An 18,335-nucleotide genomic window follows, 5' to 3' on the forward strand; every position below is an offset into this window, starting at 1 on the left:
TCATTATCAAAATAAACAGGCTTTATTTGATACAAAAACTGCAAACATACATGCAAGTTACAATACATGCTTTTCAGAGTTTACTGTGGTACAGCAGGTAATGAAAACGTAGATTTATATAAAAATATACTGTACATGTACAATATTTTAATACTACAGTATACAGCAATACATAGAACGAAGTCATAATTGTTATAAATGATGTCCAGAAAACGCAATGGTCATATTTCTTCACACCCCTGTAGTTCGGATTTTGCGAGCTCTCATCTGTGCAACTGTGCAGGGATTGTACAGGCTAGGTACCTACTGCGGTATGCTACAGTACGAGGCTCTGGCATTCAGAGCAAGAATGAGCGTTCTTTCAGGCAAAACGGTTCCAGTTCCTTCAGACCCTTTGGGTTTTGCATGTGAGCTGCCTTCTTCAAGCCACCAGTGTGGGATGTGTTGATGGCCATTCCAGAACATTTACTTTGAGTGAACCTGACCACTCCTGCTGCTTGGAAGGTCCGTTATTAGCCAATACTGAGCTTCTTGGCGGAGGAAACCAAGTATTTGACCAAAATGCCCCGGTATGGGTTGGACTTTTTAATCCCATGAACTCTCAACAAGTGTCCTGTAGATACTAACCCACTTCAAATAACAACAGACCCCTACTAGATTCCACAGTGGGTATGAGCGTTATCTAAAGATGAGCTTCACCTTGTTTACACAAACTATAATGTTAATGAGAGGATCCAAAGAGCTATTTGTTGTTTTATATGACCTTACGATATGGTTCTTTTTGCAATTCTGATTTACTACATCAAATGACATCTGGATTTACAGTTGCCTCAGAGCCTACTGTGGCAAGACACACCTGCATCCTCTTCCTGGATGGGATGGATTGTTACTATGGCAACAGTAGAGCGGAAAATGGTGGTGTTGGGGTGGTGTAGATTCTTGGTCTGCAGTCTTTTGGTGACATCTCTGACCTTAATCATGATTATTTATTATGTGTATATCCTTTCCTTTTTTTTTTTTACAAAAGGAAACGTTTGGAGGCCTCTATATATTTCAAGATGGTTTTATTGCACTTCCAAAAATCTGAATATTATAGATTTGATTTATTGGACCTAATTGAAAGCAACAGAAGTATGAATAAGTATGACCCTTGTGTTTTGTGGAATTCAGTTACAATTGCTTTGTGTCATAGTATTCAGATACAGATGTTTTTTAGACTTTTTTTCTAAGCAAAACATTATGCATATTCTGTTATCTGCTTCAGTTTGATTGGGGGTATGAATTACACTACGTTTAAGGTCAATAGTGAAGACTTCCTGAGATACATCTCCTTATGCTGGAGTGGTTCTGAGCATGTAAAATAAAATTCTGACATGTTGCATGCATAGCAGAAAAAAGAGAATTTCTGAAACTATATTTGGAGAACAAATACATTTTGGTTTTAAGATTGAACCATAATTGGCTCTTGTAGATCATATATATTGTAGATATATACTCTAAGATTATATGTAACAGTATGTACGGAACATAGACAGATGCTTACCCTAACCCAGTAAATATTTGTGAGGCCATCTGAATAATCTTACTCAGCTCAGAATAACAATAATTCCTTAAATTTATAGAGCACTTTTCTGGACACTCCACTCAAAGCACTTTACAGGTAATAGGGACTCCCCTCCACCAATGTGCAGCCCCACCTGGATGATGCGACGGCAGCCATAGTGCACCAGTACGCTCACCACATACCAGCTATTAGTGGGGAGGAGAACAGAGTAATGAAGCCAATTCATAGATGGGAATAATTAGGAGGCTTTATGTCTAATTTAAAGGATGGCGCCTTTTTACAGTATAGTGTCCCCGTCACTATACTGGGGTATTAGGACCCACATAGACCGCAGGGTGAGCGCCCCCTACTGGCCCCACTAACACCTCTTCCAGCAGCAACCTTAGTTTTTCCCAGGAGGTCTCCCATCCAGGAACTGACCAGGTTCCTGCCTGCTGAGCTTCAGGGGGCTACCACTTGTGAGTTGCAGGGTGATATGGCTGATGGCAGAAGTGCTCAGTATGCATCAATCATCTAACATGAATTGCTCTCTTGTTTAATACACAGCCTCTGTTTTAGTTCATTTATTGCATGTTGTGAGCTTCTCAGGGCATCTATTTCCTTCTGAAGATTTTCCAGTTGCTCCTTTAATTCTGGCAAGAAAAATAAACATCCCAAAAGAGTCAGTATTTTGTCACCTGAACATCAACTAATGATTTTTTGCTCACGTTTACAGAATGAAGTATGATGTACTATTCTCAATGTAGCATCTTAGTTATAAACAATGTTTAAACAATATACAAAAGGAATATACAAAAGGAAAGTAGAACAAACTTTATTACACATAAAAACACTCCTTACCTCTTTCCTTTTCTTGAAGTACATTTGGTAACATTCCAGATGCCTCTAATACTGTCATGGTAAAGGCATAATCTGAGGATAGTGAGACAAAAGAACAAACGATCTTAATGTGTCATCTCAAGACAAAGGGCCACATTCATTAACAGTCAAGTTATTTTCTACTCCTTTTCAGTGTCCTTTTCCCTCATCGGGTTGTTTCCTGAGAAAAACTACGGAATGGGCATCAACCGAACAGCAGCAGGCACACAGTACAAGATGTACGTTTTTGAAAAAAAAATCAAAAACAGGGATTTTAAGAATCTTGGATAGTGAGACAAAAGAATTTCAGAGACAAAAGAACAAATTATCCTAATGTGTCATCTCAAGAAGAAGGGCTACTCATTGTCACAAGTTTTTTCTACTCCTTTTCAGTGTCCTTTTTCCTCATCCGGTTGTTTCCTGAGAAAAACTATGGAATTGGCATCAACCGAACAGCAGCAGGCGCACATTACAAGATGTTTTTTAAAGAAAATCATGAACAGGCCCTTTGTGATTGTTTAAGAATGCGGCGTATGGCAAAAGATTTAGAAATAAAAATTCTGAATCTGCGCAGAAGTGCACCCACATCTTGTGCCGTTTGTGTTGTGTGTGTCTTACATTTACTGTCCTAATGTTAGGATTCCCGCAATCTGCGTGAACTTTGGGATATGGCGAAGTTTCACATTATTGTAGAGAAATAAACTTTCAGTTGTGTAGCCTGCCAAATCCTAATCATTTCATTTTCTTCTGTGTTTCTTAGAATTTGGCTTTATTCTGTTTTTTTTAACTGACAAGACCAAAGTAAAGGTGCTTGTAGTAAATACTGAAGCACTGGCCCTAATGACAATTTTGATTGTGGGTCCAGACTGAGTGTTTGAAGCTTTATCCTTACCTTCATCACTGGCTCGGTCTGCAATTATTCTCTCTGAAACATCAGTCACGGTTGCAGTTAACTTGTTAATGATTTGCTCCACACAGCCAGCTTCTCTGCATTTTCTCCAGAATGTGGCAGGATTCTCTGAAGCAGCCTCTGCTGTTGGTGGGTGAACTAGATACAACAAATCAAACGACATAAAAAGAAAACAAAAAAGAGAGTAACACAAGATACTATTATTTGCAGCCAGCAGCCATATCACCCTGCAACTCACAACTGGAAACCCCCTGAAGCTCAGCAGGTGTGAAGGTTGCTGCTGGAAGAGGTGTTAGTGGGGCCAGTAGGTGGCGCTCACCCTGCGGTCCATGTGGGTCCTAATGCCCCAGTATAGTGACGGGGACACTATACTGTAAACAGGTGCCGTCCTTCGGATGAGACGTAAAACTGAGGTCCTGGCTCTCTGTGGTCATTAAAATCCCAGTGCGTTTCTCGAAAAGAGTAAGGGTATAACCCTGGCGTCCTGGCCAAATTTCCCATTGGCCCTTACCAATCATGGCCTCCTAATAATCCCTTTCTATGAATTGGCTTCATTACTCTGCTCTCCTCCCCACTAATAGCTGGTGTGTGGGGAGCGTTCTGGCGCACTATGGCTGCCGTCGCATCATCCAGGTGGATGCTGCACATTGGTGGTGGTGGAGGGGAGTCCCCATAACCTGTAAAGTGCTTTGAGTGGAGTGTCCAGAAAAGCGCTATATAAGTGTAAGCAATTATTAATTATAATACAGGTTCTCCAGTTTTGGTTGTTTTCTAATTGTGTGGATCTTTTAACGGCATTATGTGTACTACTGTGGACATGAAGACAAGACTGCTTGTGCTTTGAGTCATATATCATGCTCATGTGGAGTGTTTGCAAATTTTTTTTAGTTGTATAATACATTTTCTACATTAATACTGAAAACAAGACTACCTGAAATCACCGCTTCTGTCTCATCTTGAACTGATACAACGTGAACAGGCAACAGGAGAGATTCAGAGCAATCAGTCTGTGTTAAAAGACAAAAGGGAAATGTTTACAGTTGAAGCACAAAATCTAAGCAGAGTGTAACTAGACCTTTTGTAATTGGATTCACTGTGGAAAAAAAGAAGGGAACCTACTGAGTCACTGTCTCTGTTGTTTTCTCCAATCTCATCCTCCTTGGCCATTCGAGTTGCTTCTACAAAGAATGTAATGTGTTAACATGACTAAAATTCATACTAGAATAAAAATATAGATGTGACTTAATCCAAAACTAAAATCATATTGTACAATAAACCCGCTTTCCTAGATAGTGTAATAAAAAAGGAAAATATATTAAGCATGATGTGCACATTTATGCATACTAATCCTCCATTACTTAAATTTACTAGCAGGTTAGACTATCAAAGTTTTTGTCCCGTGCTATTCTTCTGAAACAAAAATTTTAAAACACAAAAAAGTAGCAGTGCCACCTAATGGATATTTGCAGCTAAGGAATAAAAACTCCCTTTAAAATGAACTGTGAGGAGAGCTTCTTCATTGGTAACAAAGGTATTAGATTTAGTGGAACAATTACAAAAAATAGTTTTAAGTAGTTTGGTTATTTGTCCAGTTTATGAAAACTTTTTCTAATATTTCATTGGTTATGTTCTCTATTTTTACCTAACAAAAACTTGTTTTTATTTTCTTAAAAGGTGTGTGTTAAGGACACATCCGCACCACAGAAGTAAAGAAAAGCCAGCATCTGTAAATGCAGTGAGATTTGTTTAACATTAGCTGCGGACAGGACAAACCAACACTTGGTTAAAAGACAATTAAATCAAAGAAGCACATACCATTTTCTACTGCTTTATTTTGTAGGCCGTTTTCAATCACATCCTGAAGTTAAAAAGGGTAAGAATTTACAAAATTGAAATAGAATTTGAAAAAAAACATTCCTTCCAAAGCTCAACATTGTGTGCCATCATACCTAGTTGTTAAACAAAGGCAGGACCTATCCTGGCCCAGGAGAGCTGCAGGGTAACAGGTCTTATACAGTAGCTCACCCTCATCTTGTCCATTTGCATAGATGTGGAACACATGCACTTTAATCAATATTGTAAGTTAGTGTTCAGTTAAATCGCAATGCGCTTCTTGATAGCTACAGCATATTTTCACTTTCAATCATTTCTACTTAACTGAAGCTTTAGAAACAGATGAATTGAGGGAGACCCATCAAACCTGCTGGGATGTGAGTGACTCTCTGGAATCAGGGTGTGCCACCCTTGACCAAGCACACTCATATTCATTGACTGCTTCAACAAAAGGGTAAGGCACAATAAATGCTTTTCATACTCACCTTCCCATTGCAGGTGGACCGAACACTTCCATCTACAATACGGGGCATCATCTGATATCCTGTTAAGGTAGATTTCTTGTGTTAGCACCAGATTTTAAACAGCTGACCCTAACTGCAAAGAAAAACAAGTTTGAAAGTAAAAAGAGTACAAATTAGATTGAAATTAGAAAATTAGACAGAAACATTACTGATTGCCCAATGTTTGTTAATCGGAGAGTTTACGGCATGTAACCTTACCTGAAACAGCTGGTTCTTGTCCATCATCTGTTGTTTGTCTGTTGAGTGAGAATATAAACTAATGTTAAGAGAACTGATATTACATCACAAAATGATGCATTTGTATTTTGAAAGAAAACAGAATGGGGAGACAGTAGATGGGGATACTGAATACAGTAGGAGCAGAGAGTAAAGAAAAGAATCAGTGAAGTAAAGGCCCTTCTAAAGAAGGTTTTCAGTCTAGATCTGAGGATGTTTAGAGAAGGTGACTCCTACATCCTTAGGGATAGAGTTCCAGAGCTTTGGCATAACAGAAGGCTCTGTCACCCATAGAGTGTAGACAGGCTTGGGGGACAGACAGGAGACCAGAATTAGAAGAGCGAAGGTTGCGAGGTGCGGAGCAGGGTGATAGTAGCTCAGACAGGTGCTGAGGTGCCAGGCCATGCAGAGCCTCATAGGCGAGCATGAGGATTTTGAAGTCTCGACAGGAAGCCAGTGCAAGGACTCCACTTGCACTAGACCTGGTCAGGATTTTGGCTGCTGAATTTTGAACATACTGGAGTTTGTTCAGTGTTGATTTAGAAACCCCAGCGAGTAGAGCATTACAGTAATCAATTCGAGAGAAGACAAATGTGTTAATCAGATTTTCAGTAACAGTTAGTAATAACTAGCACGTAATCTAGCAATATTTCTGAGATGAAAGAAAAATGTTTTCACAATATGTTAGACATGAGGGTTGAATGACAAGCCTGAATCAAATATCATCCCCAAGTTCTTCAATTTAGACTGAAATTCAAGTACAGCAGCATCCACAGATAGTGTTACAGTATTGGCTCTTCAAAGTTGATGGGGGTCCCAATAAGCATGACTTCAGTCCTGTCACAGCTTAGATGAAGGAAATTTTGAGTCATCCATGTTTTTATGTCAGAGATGCAATAAGAGAACACAGAGACAGCCACATCAATGTCAGGTTTGGTATGGATGTAGATTTGAGCATCACCAGCATAGAAATGATAGTTGAGGCCATGTGATCTTAAAAGCTGACCAAGTGGAAACATGCAAATACTGAAAAGTAGGGGGGCCAGTATCAAGCCCTGAGGAACACCAGACTTGACAAATCAAATTTCAGACCTAAATCCACCAGCAGAGACAAAGTAACAGCGATCAGTGAGGTAAGACTTGAACCATTTAAGAGCAGTGTCACAAACTCCAAACACAGTCTCAAGACGAGAAAGTAAGATATCATGGTAAACAGTGTCGAAGGCAGCACTGAGATCAAGTATAATGAGGATAGAAAGAGAACCAGAATCAGAAGCTATCTGGATTGTTAGTGGCTTTGACCAGGGCAGTTTCTGCGCTGTGAGGTTGTCAGAAGCCAGATTGGAGGGGTTGGAAAAGGTTAGTTGCAATGAGGTGGTTATGGAATTACAGTTAGTTTAAAACATACCTTCCAGTTTCTTGACCTTTATCTAATTTCTAAGAAAAAATAGAACAGAAGCAACATCAGATTTTCCTGACATTTATTTTGAAATGTACTATTCATAGCCTGCGAACTAACATGTGGAAGGGAATATGGTTGTAATTAGATGTGTGGTATTTTACGTTCATTTTTGTCTTTTTAACTCTAGAAGGATAAAATGAAAAAGGTTTTCCTCTTAGTTTGGAATACAAAATATGCAATTTCTTACTTGATTTTTAATTCTCGTAAGAGGGCAAACATACACCAAGCGATGAAAATGAATCTCACAAAAACAACAATGAAATTGAGGTCATATTGCATATCAGCATTAAAAAATTCAGACTGCATATTAGCATGAAAAGAATTAACATCTCTTTCTCAAGAACTGAAATGACTGCTTACAAAGTTAACTTTGTCAAGTGTTTAAACAATATAGAAAACAGTATAATCCACTGATTAGATATAGTAACAAAAATGTAATTCAGACCAAAGACAGCATAACTCACATTTTGATAGGGGCTAGGAGTTGCTTTTTCCTTTTCTGGTTGCACCAACTCTTGACCAGAATTAGTGGTAAACTCTCTTTCATCTAATAATACAGAAATATCAATGTGTTACACTTTTACTATTAAGTTTAAATTGGCTATAACTAAGGAATATAATATCCACAAAGCTACAGCTAACAGGGCAGTTACGACTAGCTGACTTCTACTGTATCACCACCAGTTCCTGTCTTGAGGATCATTCCTATCCTGATCATTCCAAACACTGTGTCTGGCACTGTAAAGGAGGTATCCTCTTTGGTGTGGCTCCAGAAGATATTAATTACAGCTTACCTATAACAGAAACTCTGACACTGGCCCTTGGAATTCCAGGTCACACCCCAGAAAATCACATTTTGCCTTCATTACATATCATTGTTATTAGTGTTTCTGTTTAATATGGGAACAGGTTACTTAGCCATGTTGTCAAAACGCATGTGCTGGATTTTTTTAAAAAACAGCCAGATGAAATCCATCCACTTTCTTTCTGCCTTATCTGATTCACGGTCACGGGGGGAGAAGGAGCCTATTCTGGCAAGCTATGGGCACAGGGCAGGATACACCCTAGACCAGACGCCAGTCCATTACAGGGCACACACAGACACAGACACTCACTCGCACACACAGACACACAGACACACCAGGGCCAATTTTGCCAGAAGCCAGTGACCTACTGGTTTATCTTTGGACTGTGGGAGGAAACTGGAGCACCCAGTGGAAACCCACGCAAACACGGGGAGAACATACAAACTCCATGCAGTTAGCACCTCAGGTCTGAAATCTAATCCAATCACATGCAAATAAAAAAAAAACTTAACTGTTCCTTTGACTGCTTGTACAATTGGTAAAAGAAACTTGCATTTTCTTTTGCAGAAGATGGTTGTCAGAGATCATTAAGACCCACAGGACTCCAGCTCTTAAGCAGTGTTTAGGGAGAGTAATACTTTGCTCTGAGCTGTAGATTCTTACAGTGTGTTACTTACCTTCAGAATCTGTTATTCTTCTGTATTCACTTGATCCTGCTTTTCTCAGCTTCTTCTTACCTTTCCTGTTACAACAGAAATCCTGCTTTAGAAACTGCACTTCAAAAGGTTTTTGGCCAAGACCCTCCTGTCCTATATGAAAATACTGCATTACAACATGCTGCTATAGTAGGTGTGATGTTTTAAAAGAACAAGACCACAGAAATTATTAATAATGTTTGCAATTATGTAGCTGCACGTGTAATATAATGGGCACATTATCTCACAAGTACACATCTGGCTCACTGCTGTGTAGCATTTCTGTGTAGGTTGGAGGAGGCTGTGGGTGGAAGTATCATCCATGAGCGGGGACAGGTGCTGGCACTGGCGATGGCGGTGTCAGAAAGCTCTGTTGTGACGTACTATATGAAAATAATGCATTGTAACATGCTGCTACTGTAGGTGTGATGTTTTAAAAGAAAAAGCCCACTTAACATTTCTTATTCATACTTTTTGCAATTAAGCAAATGCATTTTTATCTTAGATAAAGTGAGAAGAAAGCTTACCACTTTGTTGCTGAAGTTCTTTTTCTCTTTAATGAAAGAAAAGTGAAATTATTTGTCAATTATTTGTCATAACTTCAATTACTGAAATTCCAGTATCGTTCATTTAAATGCAAGTCTTAAAAGCAATGTTGCTAAAAATCCTGAGTGCCCAGATTAAAAAAAAACCCTCTGATGTTTTAATTATTGATCTTGTACATGACAGTAGGCTTCTGCTAGGCAAACACTACCCTTCCGGCCAACAGAAAGGTACATTCAATAACATGGTTAGTAATTTATGCTTTAGTAGGTCGCCTCAATTTCGATTTTATCCAGATGAAAATAAAAATAAAATAAACAAAGCACAGAAAAAATTCCTTGCAGTGCCAAGTTTTCATTTTCAACCGTTTTTAAATTTGAAAGCAGGGATGGTTTCTTACTATGGAAAATAACAATTGATCCAAAACTGTCAGAATATTCTCTTACATCCACCACAAGACAGAGACCTTTATTTTCCCTGTGAGCAAACTGGGGACAATTTGGTCACCTCATTCATTTACTACAGGTCATCTTAATGTGAAGAAATAAAACCCATACTTTTGTTAAACTTCTGTCGTCATCATCATTGCTGTCTTCAGATATATAGGGAAGATGAACCTCCTCAAAGTTCAGTGGGTCACCAGACATAGAGGAATCATCTACTTTAAAACAAAACAAAATATCTTAAGTATAATATATAGCATTAGGCATTTTTAATTGAGGCAATTATCAGAGAGCTGCTTACTCCTGGCAAGGGTCAGGCCACCCAGAAACTATCCCCGAAGCACATGGTACATGTACAAGGCAGGACAACACCCTGGACAGGACAGCAGTCCCAGCACTGGGCACAGATGCACAGGGACAATTGAGGGATACCAACTCACTGAGCCAGCATGTTTTGGATATGGACAGAAACCAAAGTACCTAGAGAAAAACCACAGAGACGTGGGATAACATGCAAACTCCACCCACCTTGCCTGTCATATACAGGGTGTTTTCCTTATTTACTGCAGATGAATCATAGAAGAGCAATGAATGGAATGTCTTGGGAAAATACGTACAGTATAATAGGAATTTATTTGTCATAAGATTTCCCATAATGTAATTAAAGGGGATATGCTCCCACGAACGTTTGACGTCACCCTTGCAATAACTACCTGTGACTTTATAGCCTCAGAAACAATGGAATAAGGGTGTGTTAGGTAAGAGTCATCATACACGTACAGTACTATTTGATATAGATCAGGTGGGTAGTTGCGTCAGCATGCGTAGTCTGCAAAGACAAGTAATAGGTTTATTCCATGCTGAAAAGAGAAGAGAGAAACCACAACGTTTCGACTGTAAAGAATTCTTCAGGTGTGAGCTCCTACTGGCTACTAGGCTAGTTGTGTTTTCTCTCTTCAGCATGGAATAATCCTATGACTTGTTGCTTTGCGTACTATTTAATATATCGTATCATATATCATAATAACCAACGCGCGTATGTGAAAGTTCGCGTTTTACAAACAGCGTTCACCTATTCATCAATCGCGTTACTGCCAATTTGCATTGACGAAACACGAGAAGGTAATCACAGAACCGGCGCCGGTGCTCCCAGCCGTGTCTGTCACAGAGGCCGAAGTCAGGGCCACTTTCAGACGGTTAACACGCGGAAGGCGGCTGGCCCGGGCGGGTCCTTGAGACCAGCTGCCCACGGTTTTCGCGGATATTTATAACTTTTCGCTTTTACAGTCTTCCGTTCCCGCGTGTTTTAAGAAAACTACTATTACTATTAGTCCCAAAGAAAAATACTGCGTTAATGAGTACAGACCGGTAGCGCTCACATCCACCATAATGAAATGCTTTGAAAGGCTGGTGTTGGGGCTCATTAACACAATGGTACCCGAGTGCTTAGACCCCCTGCAGTTTGAATACTGGTGTAACAGCTCCACTGACGACCCTGTTTCCCTGGCTCTTCACACTGCCCTGACTCATTTGGTAGACAAAGACACATACATCAGAATGCTATTCATTGATTACAGCTCCGCATTTAACACAATAGTTCCTACCAGACTGGTCAGGAAGCTAAATGACCTGGGCTTCAACACCTCTTTGTGCAGGTGGATTATGGATTTCCTGACTGACAGACCTTAGACTGTCAAAACTTTCTTCCACGCTGACCATCAATACAGGTGCCCCCCCAGGGCTGTGTGCTTAGCCCCCTGCTGTTCTTCTTGTTTACCCACGACTGCGTGGCAATACGCATCTCCAATTCCATCTTCAGATATGCTGATGACACTACCATCACTGGCCAAATCACTGCTAATGATGAGACAGTTAACAGGGATGAGGTCAGGAACCTAGTGGAGTGGTGTCTTGACAATTTATCTCTCCCCCTATGTCAGCAAAACCAAAGAGCTGGTCATTGATTTTAGAAAACAGGGTTTCACATTTCTGGGTACCTTCATCACTAACGACTTAATGTGGTCCCAGCATGTAACTGGAGCTACAAAGAAGGCACAACAACGCCTTTACTTCCTCAGACAATTGAAAAAATTTGGACTGCCTTCAACTATCCTTACCACATTCTACAGGTGCGCTATTGAGAGTGTGCTCATGTGTGGGATCACAGTGTGGTTTGACAGTAGCTCATTGTCTGACTGGAAGGCGTTACAGGGGGTGGTCAGGTCAGCCCAGTCCATCACTGGAGTACAGCTCCCCTCTATTTCAGACATTTTTACTACTCGCTGTTTGAGGAAGGCTGGAAGTATTGTTAAGGACACCAGTCATCCTGGTTCCTCATTTTCCTCCCCACTTCCCTCTGGTAAGTGTTGTAGGAGCATAAAGGCATGGATGTTTAGACTCAGAGACAGCTTCTTCCCTCAAGATGTCAGATTACTGAACTCTACCCCCACCACTTGCTCACACTGATGTGTTTTTTTCTCTACGATGTATGTTATTTAACTTGTTGTTTTTGGTGATTCCTTGATGTCTCTGTATAGGAGCACACATGCAAATAAGCATTCCATTGCAGTTGTGCAGATGACAATAAACTCTACTGTACTCTAATAGCAGAAAGGACTGGTCTGAAACAGGTTACTGGCACCAGAGATACTACTTAATACAGTTTTGCTGAAATTTTAACTTAGATAGTACTAAGATAAATTATTACTACTTTATAATTAATAATAATTAATCCAATAATAATAGAAATAATGATTAATGTCCAGACACTGAGTTCTGGACTACCAATGAACAATTTATGAATTCTGACTTTATTATCACTTGTCCAGCAAGTATACAACTTTAGTCCCAGCTGATGTGCTTACGTGACAAAGATGACCTCATTTGAAAGATTTTGTGACTATTCATACATTTCCTACATTGCTATCCCTCATTGGCTGTTCCTCATGGCCAGGGACTGTCTCCCATGAACCAAAAGGGGCTTAAATCGCTGTACTTGCACTGTAAAAAGAGTAAGAGTGAAAAACAAAATCAGTTATAACCTGCATCCTCTTTGTCTCTCTTCTTCGTTTCTTGGTTGTTGCTGTGAATTTCACAATACATCCTAAAAAAAAAGAAAGACATTCCTTTATCAATGAAATCATGTACAGATGAAGTCTTTTTCCAGTGACTACTCAGTTCCTATCAATAAGTGCTGTGGTGTAAGGAAACCAAGTTACTGCTTGGTGTAAATCACAACCTCCACCCCTACCAGTGTTCCACTGTGTTCCCCTGGCAAACAGAAATTCACACAAAGTAATGCCCTTTGAGTTTCCTGTATGCAGGTGGAGTCAAGCTTCAATTTGAGTCTAGAGTTTAGAGTGATGTGCCAATTTAAAATCATGCTCCTGAACCCTATTTCATATAAAAGGGTGTTTCCTAAAGGCATTTGAAGTGCTTGTTCTGATCTGAGTCATCCTTCCATTTTAATCTGATTCATCATGAAACTATTGTGGCACAAGCGCCTCTCAGTCATAAGAAAAAGACTGAAGCAACATGAAGTGGGTTTGTGGTAAATGTTGGGCAAACTCCCAGGTAAACTGTATGATTCTGCAAGATGGCCTTCAATATCACATCACTGGGAGCCACAACAGAAAGCAGGGGAATATGCCTCTCAGGGGGGTATATACTAAAAGCACACTGATTAAACAAACAGGAGCAAGCAAGACCCAATGCAAAACGCTTTTAGATACAAACATCCCCCAGAAGTATTAAATATACCAGTGACTAAGTCCATTCTAACAGTCTGGTGCCAAACCCATGGTGCTCTGTATCAACCCAAAGGCACAACTGTGGAGGTTTGCTTCCATAACCTTGCTTCTATTATATAAGCTTTTAAAAACAAAACTATATTTTTTAAATGTTTTATTTAATCAAATAAATATTGTGAGACCAAAGGTGTATTTACAATGACAACTTGTGAGAGTACCAATTTATACAGAAGTGCATTAAGTGAAGCAATTTAAGTTACCTTGGTGAAATACTTTCTTACAGTGTCCTACCTGGGAGTTGAACCCAGTCCAGGGCACTAACCAGTACTCCACACTGCAGAGCCACATAGGAAAGTGACAAGATAAACAATTTCTTATAATGTTGTATCATTACACATATGTTTTATTCACTTCTTCTTTAAAAAATGATCAATACTTTATCCATGAATGATGAATCACACAAGAAACAACTTTAATCTTCTTAAACAAGATGCATACTCACGTATAAATACCGCTGTCATGGTCTTCCACCAGTTTAGCATTGTCCCTTACTGCACACAGGTAATGATATGACCTTTTACATTTTCTTACTTCACAACCAACAGTTGCACCATTTTTTTTACATCGAAAGCATGCCTGTGAAAAACAAAAAAACCATTGTCATTTAAGAAATTATCACCCATGTTTTACAACTTTCATTCATCACAGTAGCTCTCAAATACTAAATATAAAAAATGTATTACTGCTTTTTAAATATAATAATAATAATAATAAATAATAATAATAAAATGTGTGTTCTATGGAGATAATTCCAGATCCTGTTTAATTTACTTTACACTCCTGCAGTTTTAGAATTAACACGGAGTGGAATTCGATGGATTGGAACGTGTTAGGTTTATTTTTGCCAGCAGTGAAAGATCACTCCCAGATAAATATTATTTTCAAATGAATGGTAAAAAATGTAGTGTTTAATAATCCAAATTTGTGCCATATTTAAATAATTATATGCAGAGCATCGAAAGGCAAAAATCACTTTTAACAGCAACAAATTTGCAGTTACCATCAGGAAAATAATCTTTTTGTAGCATATTCACTGACATTCTACTCATCTGACTTGAGATAGGTGATTTATTATACTGATTGAAATTCAATCAACAGGATTGATCAATAGAGGTTTTATTGTGAAAATCACAGGCTAGTAGTGACCACTACTGGAATCATGCTGCCGAAAGGAATTCTGTTCCGTGCCATTCTAGGAGTCTGGGCAAGCAAGTGTGTGGAACCCACATAATCTTAGTTCATCCCACAAATGCTCAATAGGGCTTGTCTGATCATTAAGGAATTCCCACCATAGCTGTTATATCACAAGAAAATCATTGTGACATGAGGATGTGCCTGTATCTTGCTATCATGCAAAGATGAGCTCACATGAAGCTCAGCATGTCATGTCCCAGAACTTCATCAATCTAGCATTGTGCAGACTGCTTGCCATCAAACACTTTGAGAGGAGTTTTGTAGTAACTACACACTTCTGCCCAGACAATCACACCCGGGCCACTCTGTTGATCCCGATTTGGGTGTAGTGACTGGTGGTCTCCCAAATCATTGCTAGTCACTGAAGGAATGTTTGGTTATAACGCCTCTTGCCAGGTTAGAAATTAGGGGCTTTGAGCACTCCAAATGGTGAGGGACAGTGCACTGAACGACTCCAGGCAATATTCTCACTAACTGGGGTTGCTTTTTCCTTCCTGTGTTTTTCCTTCTAGATTTTCAGCACACTTGAAGGTTAAGAGGTCAGCTCAGAGGTAATGTAATGAAAAAGCAATAAGGTACTCAAGGGTATGTCACAAATGAGTGTGTCAGTCAGGAATGACCAATTAAAGGAGAACTGCAGTCCCAATTTCTCTGATCGGTTATTTAATCTTGGCAACAAAAAAGTCAAATTTTTTGGCACAAAATCGTGAACGTTGTGAAAGTACTGAGACCAGGGCGATATGAAAACTACGGACGATAGCGAAAACTGTGACGTGATGCGGTTCTTTCTGCTCACTAGTCACCATACTGACTAATGTAATGTGCATGACAAGCAAATGAAGAACAGGTTGTGCAGCAGGTATTTCACTGCAGAAAGTATGCTGAGTTAACAAGTTCGATTTATCAGCAAAACCATCTTGAAGTAAAGAGCAATATTTCTTTTGGATTAAAAGAGATGTATTCACCAGCCTGCTTGCCTCGTTCTGAATTGCAGAATATGCCGCTGCGCACACCTGGAAATTGAATCTATTTTGTGGTGTAGATTGGAGGTTTTACAAATTACTGTGTGCATTTTTCTTTTATTGAGGTTTGAAATGTCCTCATCAATGCTGATTCTTTCTAATCCCAAAATATAAAAAATTGTGTTGCAGTTCCCTTTTAATTCAAATAACATAAAACCTATTTGATCCAGAATCTGTATGCTTTATTTTTCTAAAAATATACAGTACATCCAGAGTAAAAAGTGATCTGCTTCTTTGCATGATCAGTATCATCAATGATAAAAGGCCATCTTAAATTGAGAAGGAAATTCATACTTTCCATTAATTCAGCACCTCGTGAAGACTAAATAAGGGCTATGGAGCTTAAAGTGAGGAAGACCTTCAGAATATAAACACTGAAAACCAAGAGCTCTACATATAATCTCACTATTCCACTCACACATTCACATGAAATAGATAAATTACAAGGTTACAGCTAACTTATACTTCTTATCTTCTTAATTTTATCTTATCATTTTGTACATTCAATTTTATGGGCTACTATAAACCCATCATTTTTCTATTATATTACCCAAATTGGACACATAGAAGACATACATGTGGAATAAAGATTCTACTTTAAAAACAGTATATTGATTTAATATTATTTTGAGAACAAACTTTATATATAGAAGTATACATATAGTATACCCATATACCCATACCCAATACCCATATATACATATAGTATATATGGGTATTGCTAAGGTTGGATTGATTGTAAAATTAAATCCGCAAAGTGCTTCTATATGTTTCTATATCTGTATTATAGAATATTTGCATGTACATATACAAATTATACCAGTTTTCGACCACGACGAATCTCCTTTTTCACATCATTCACTAGAAATCCTACAAGATCATCACACTCTGGGGTATTCTTGGTATGAAGTGCAGAAGAAAATATCTGTAAAACAGAAGATTAAACAGTGTATCATAAAAGAGAAACCAAATTCATGAGCAATAAAATGTATACTGAAAAGACACCTGTTATATGAAAAGAAATGTATAGCACTGAGATATTTTCAAAGGAAGTGGTCAATAACAACCTAAACATGGTGTTACTGACCAGTTCATAAGCACAAGATATTGGAGTGGTGAATTGTATCAGGACAAGACCTGCAAGGCAACAGTGGTTCATTTGACTCTAAAGAGAAAGAAACAATTCAGCAGTGAAGCCTTCTTAAATGGTGGGTATTAAGGAGAAAGAAAACGTTTAAGAGGATATGAGGCAAAAATGGCATTTAAGAGGATAAAAGAGATGGAAATCTGGGCAGTGGATTCCGAGGGGAAGTGTTAAGGTAAAATATTTTTTAAAATGAGAGGAGATATGTGAACAGAAATGAAGTAAATAGCTGTGAGCTGTGGGAAAATATGAACCTAGTTTAGTTTAGCTGGGTGTCTTTCTGATGTTCAAGTATTTAATTCCCCGTTAAAGGGATGTAATCTGAGTCGGTATCGTCACAGCCGGGAATGAGCAGACATCCTCACTGCTCGAAAGCTTCCTGAAATGGCTGGCTAGCCTGCTTGTTACATTTAAGAAAAAGGTCGGGTACATTCTGAAAGAAACAAATGCAACAAATGAGGTTTGTACACAAACATGACTCCTTCAAGGTATACCATACTCGGGGAGTTTTTTTTTTGGTTTGTGCTGTCATCCTTTTTTTGCCTAAATCAGTGCGATTGTCGTAATGCGTGTACGTAGGGCTTCCTGCATTTTTACAATCGAGAAATGTTGGAACCCTGCCAGCAGTTCTGGCAATCCCGTTTCTTTGATCAGCAAATTATCGCTCACAGCGATCTTGCGATCTCGGAGTCGCCGTTACCTGTAAGGCGCTTTGAGTGGAGTGTCCAGAAAAGCGCTATGTAAGTATAAGCAATTATTATTATGATGTCCTTTCCCCCGTACCTCATATATTAAATGGCCAGACTGCCCTGTATTGGAGCGCGAACAGTTTCAAAAGTGACAAAACGCCTTGCAATGCATTAGGCTGGTTTTCAATGTCTCTCAGAAGACCAGCCTTCATACTTTTCCAACGTGTTTCTCGTTTCCTGATTTATCTCTAAGCATCGCTTTGTTCGTACTGTATTTCCCACATGAAAAGCACTAACCCTGGTCTAATTACAAACATCCCAAGTCTCCCAGAAATCAGAATCTCTTCCCCGATTCCCGCAAGTGATCCATAATCTCGTGGAAATCGCCCAACCCCCTCTCCTCCCGCTCCCCAAATGTTCTGTTTCGGTCCGAAAAATCATCAGCGAATTATTTAATTATATAATAGGATCTTGAGCCATCTGAGAGTCTGCTAAACAAGCACATCTCTGTACAACGAAAGTGAGATTATTCAACTAGACTGGTGAGTTATAGTATTTATAGTGTATGGCATATATATTATAGTATCTCTCAGTGAATTGTATTGTACATATTTTTGTTTCTG

At 39.0% G+C, this 18,335-nt stretch overlaps 1 protein-coding gene across 2 annotated transcripts in view; it reads right to left on the reverse strand.

Annotated features, from left to right (window-relative positions):
* Positions 1 to 18,335, reverse strand: part of LOC148835768 (uncharacterized) — a 19,597-nt gene continuing 1,262 nt past the window's right edge. The window contains exons 2-17 of one of the 2 annotated variants that reach the window (XM_088914084.1): positions 16,700 to 16,804; positions 14,106 to 14,239; positions 12,896 to 12,957; positions 9,969 to 10,069; positions 9,396 to 9,421; positions 8,851 to 8,915; positions 7,832 to 7,914; positions 7,314 to 7,342; positions 5,888 to 5,925; positions 5,651 to 5,709; positions 5,148 to 5,190; positions 4,452 to 4,510; positions 4,264 to 4,339; positions 3,315 to 3,470; positions 2,405 to 2,476; positions 1 to 2,196 (exon numbers count right to left, since the gene is read on the reverse strand). In XM_088914084.1, coding sequence (XP_088770210.1) covers positions 2,078 to 2,196; positions 2,405 to 2,476; positions 3,315 to 3,470; positions 4,264 to 4,339; positions 4,452 to 4,510; positions 5,148 to 5,190; positions 5,651 to 5,709; positions 5,888 to 5,925; positions 7,314 to 7,342; positions 7,832 to 7,914; positions 8,851 to 8,915; positions 9,396 to 9,421; positions 9,969 to 10,069; positions 12,896 to 12,957; positions 14,106 to 14,239; positions 16,700 to 16,804 — 1,227 coding nt within the window. In that variant the 3' untranslated portion in view covers positions 1 to 2,077. Of the gene's footprint in view, positions 2,197 to 2,404; positions 2,477 to 3,314; positions 3,471 to 4,263; positions 4,340 to 4,451; positions 4,511 to 5,147; positions 5,191 to 5,650; positions 5,710 to 5,887; positions 5,926 to 7,313; positions 7,343 to 7,831; positions 7,915 to 8,850; positions 8,916 to 9,395; positions 9,422 to 9,968; positions 10,073 to 12,895; positions 12,958 to 14,105; positions 14,240 to 16,699; positions 16,805 to 18,335 lie in introns of both variants that reach the window. The other variant, XM_088914083.1, reaches the window with a different exon arrangement.

The sequence above is a fragment of the Atractosteus spatula genome, chromosome 4 (genome assembly GCF_055471065.1).
Source record: "Atractosteus spatula isolate fAtrSpa1 chromosome 4, fAtrSpa1.hap1, whole genome shotgun sequence".
In the NCBI taxonomy this organism is placed as follows: Eukaryota; Metazoa; Chordata; class Actinopteri; order Semionotiformes; family Lepisosteidae; genus Atractosteus; species Atractosteus spatula.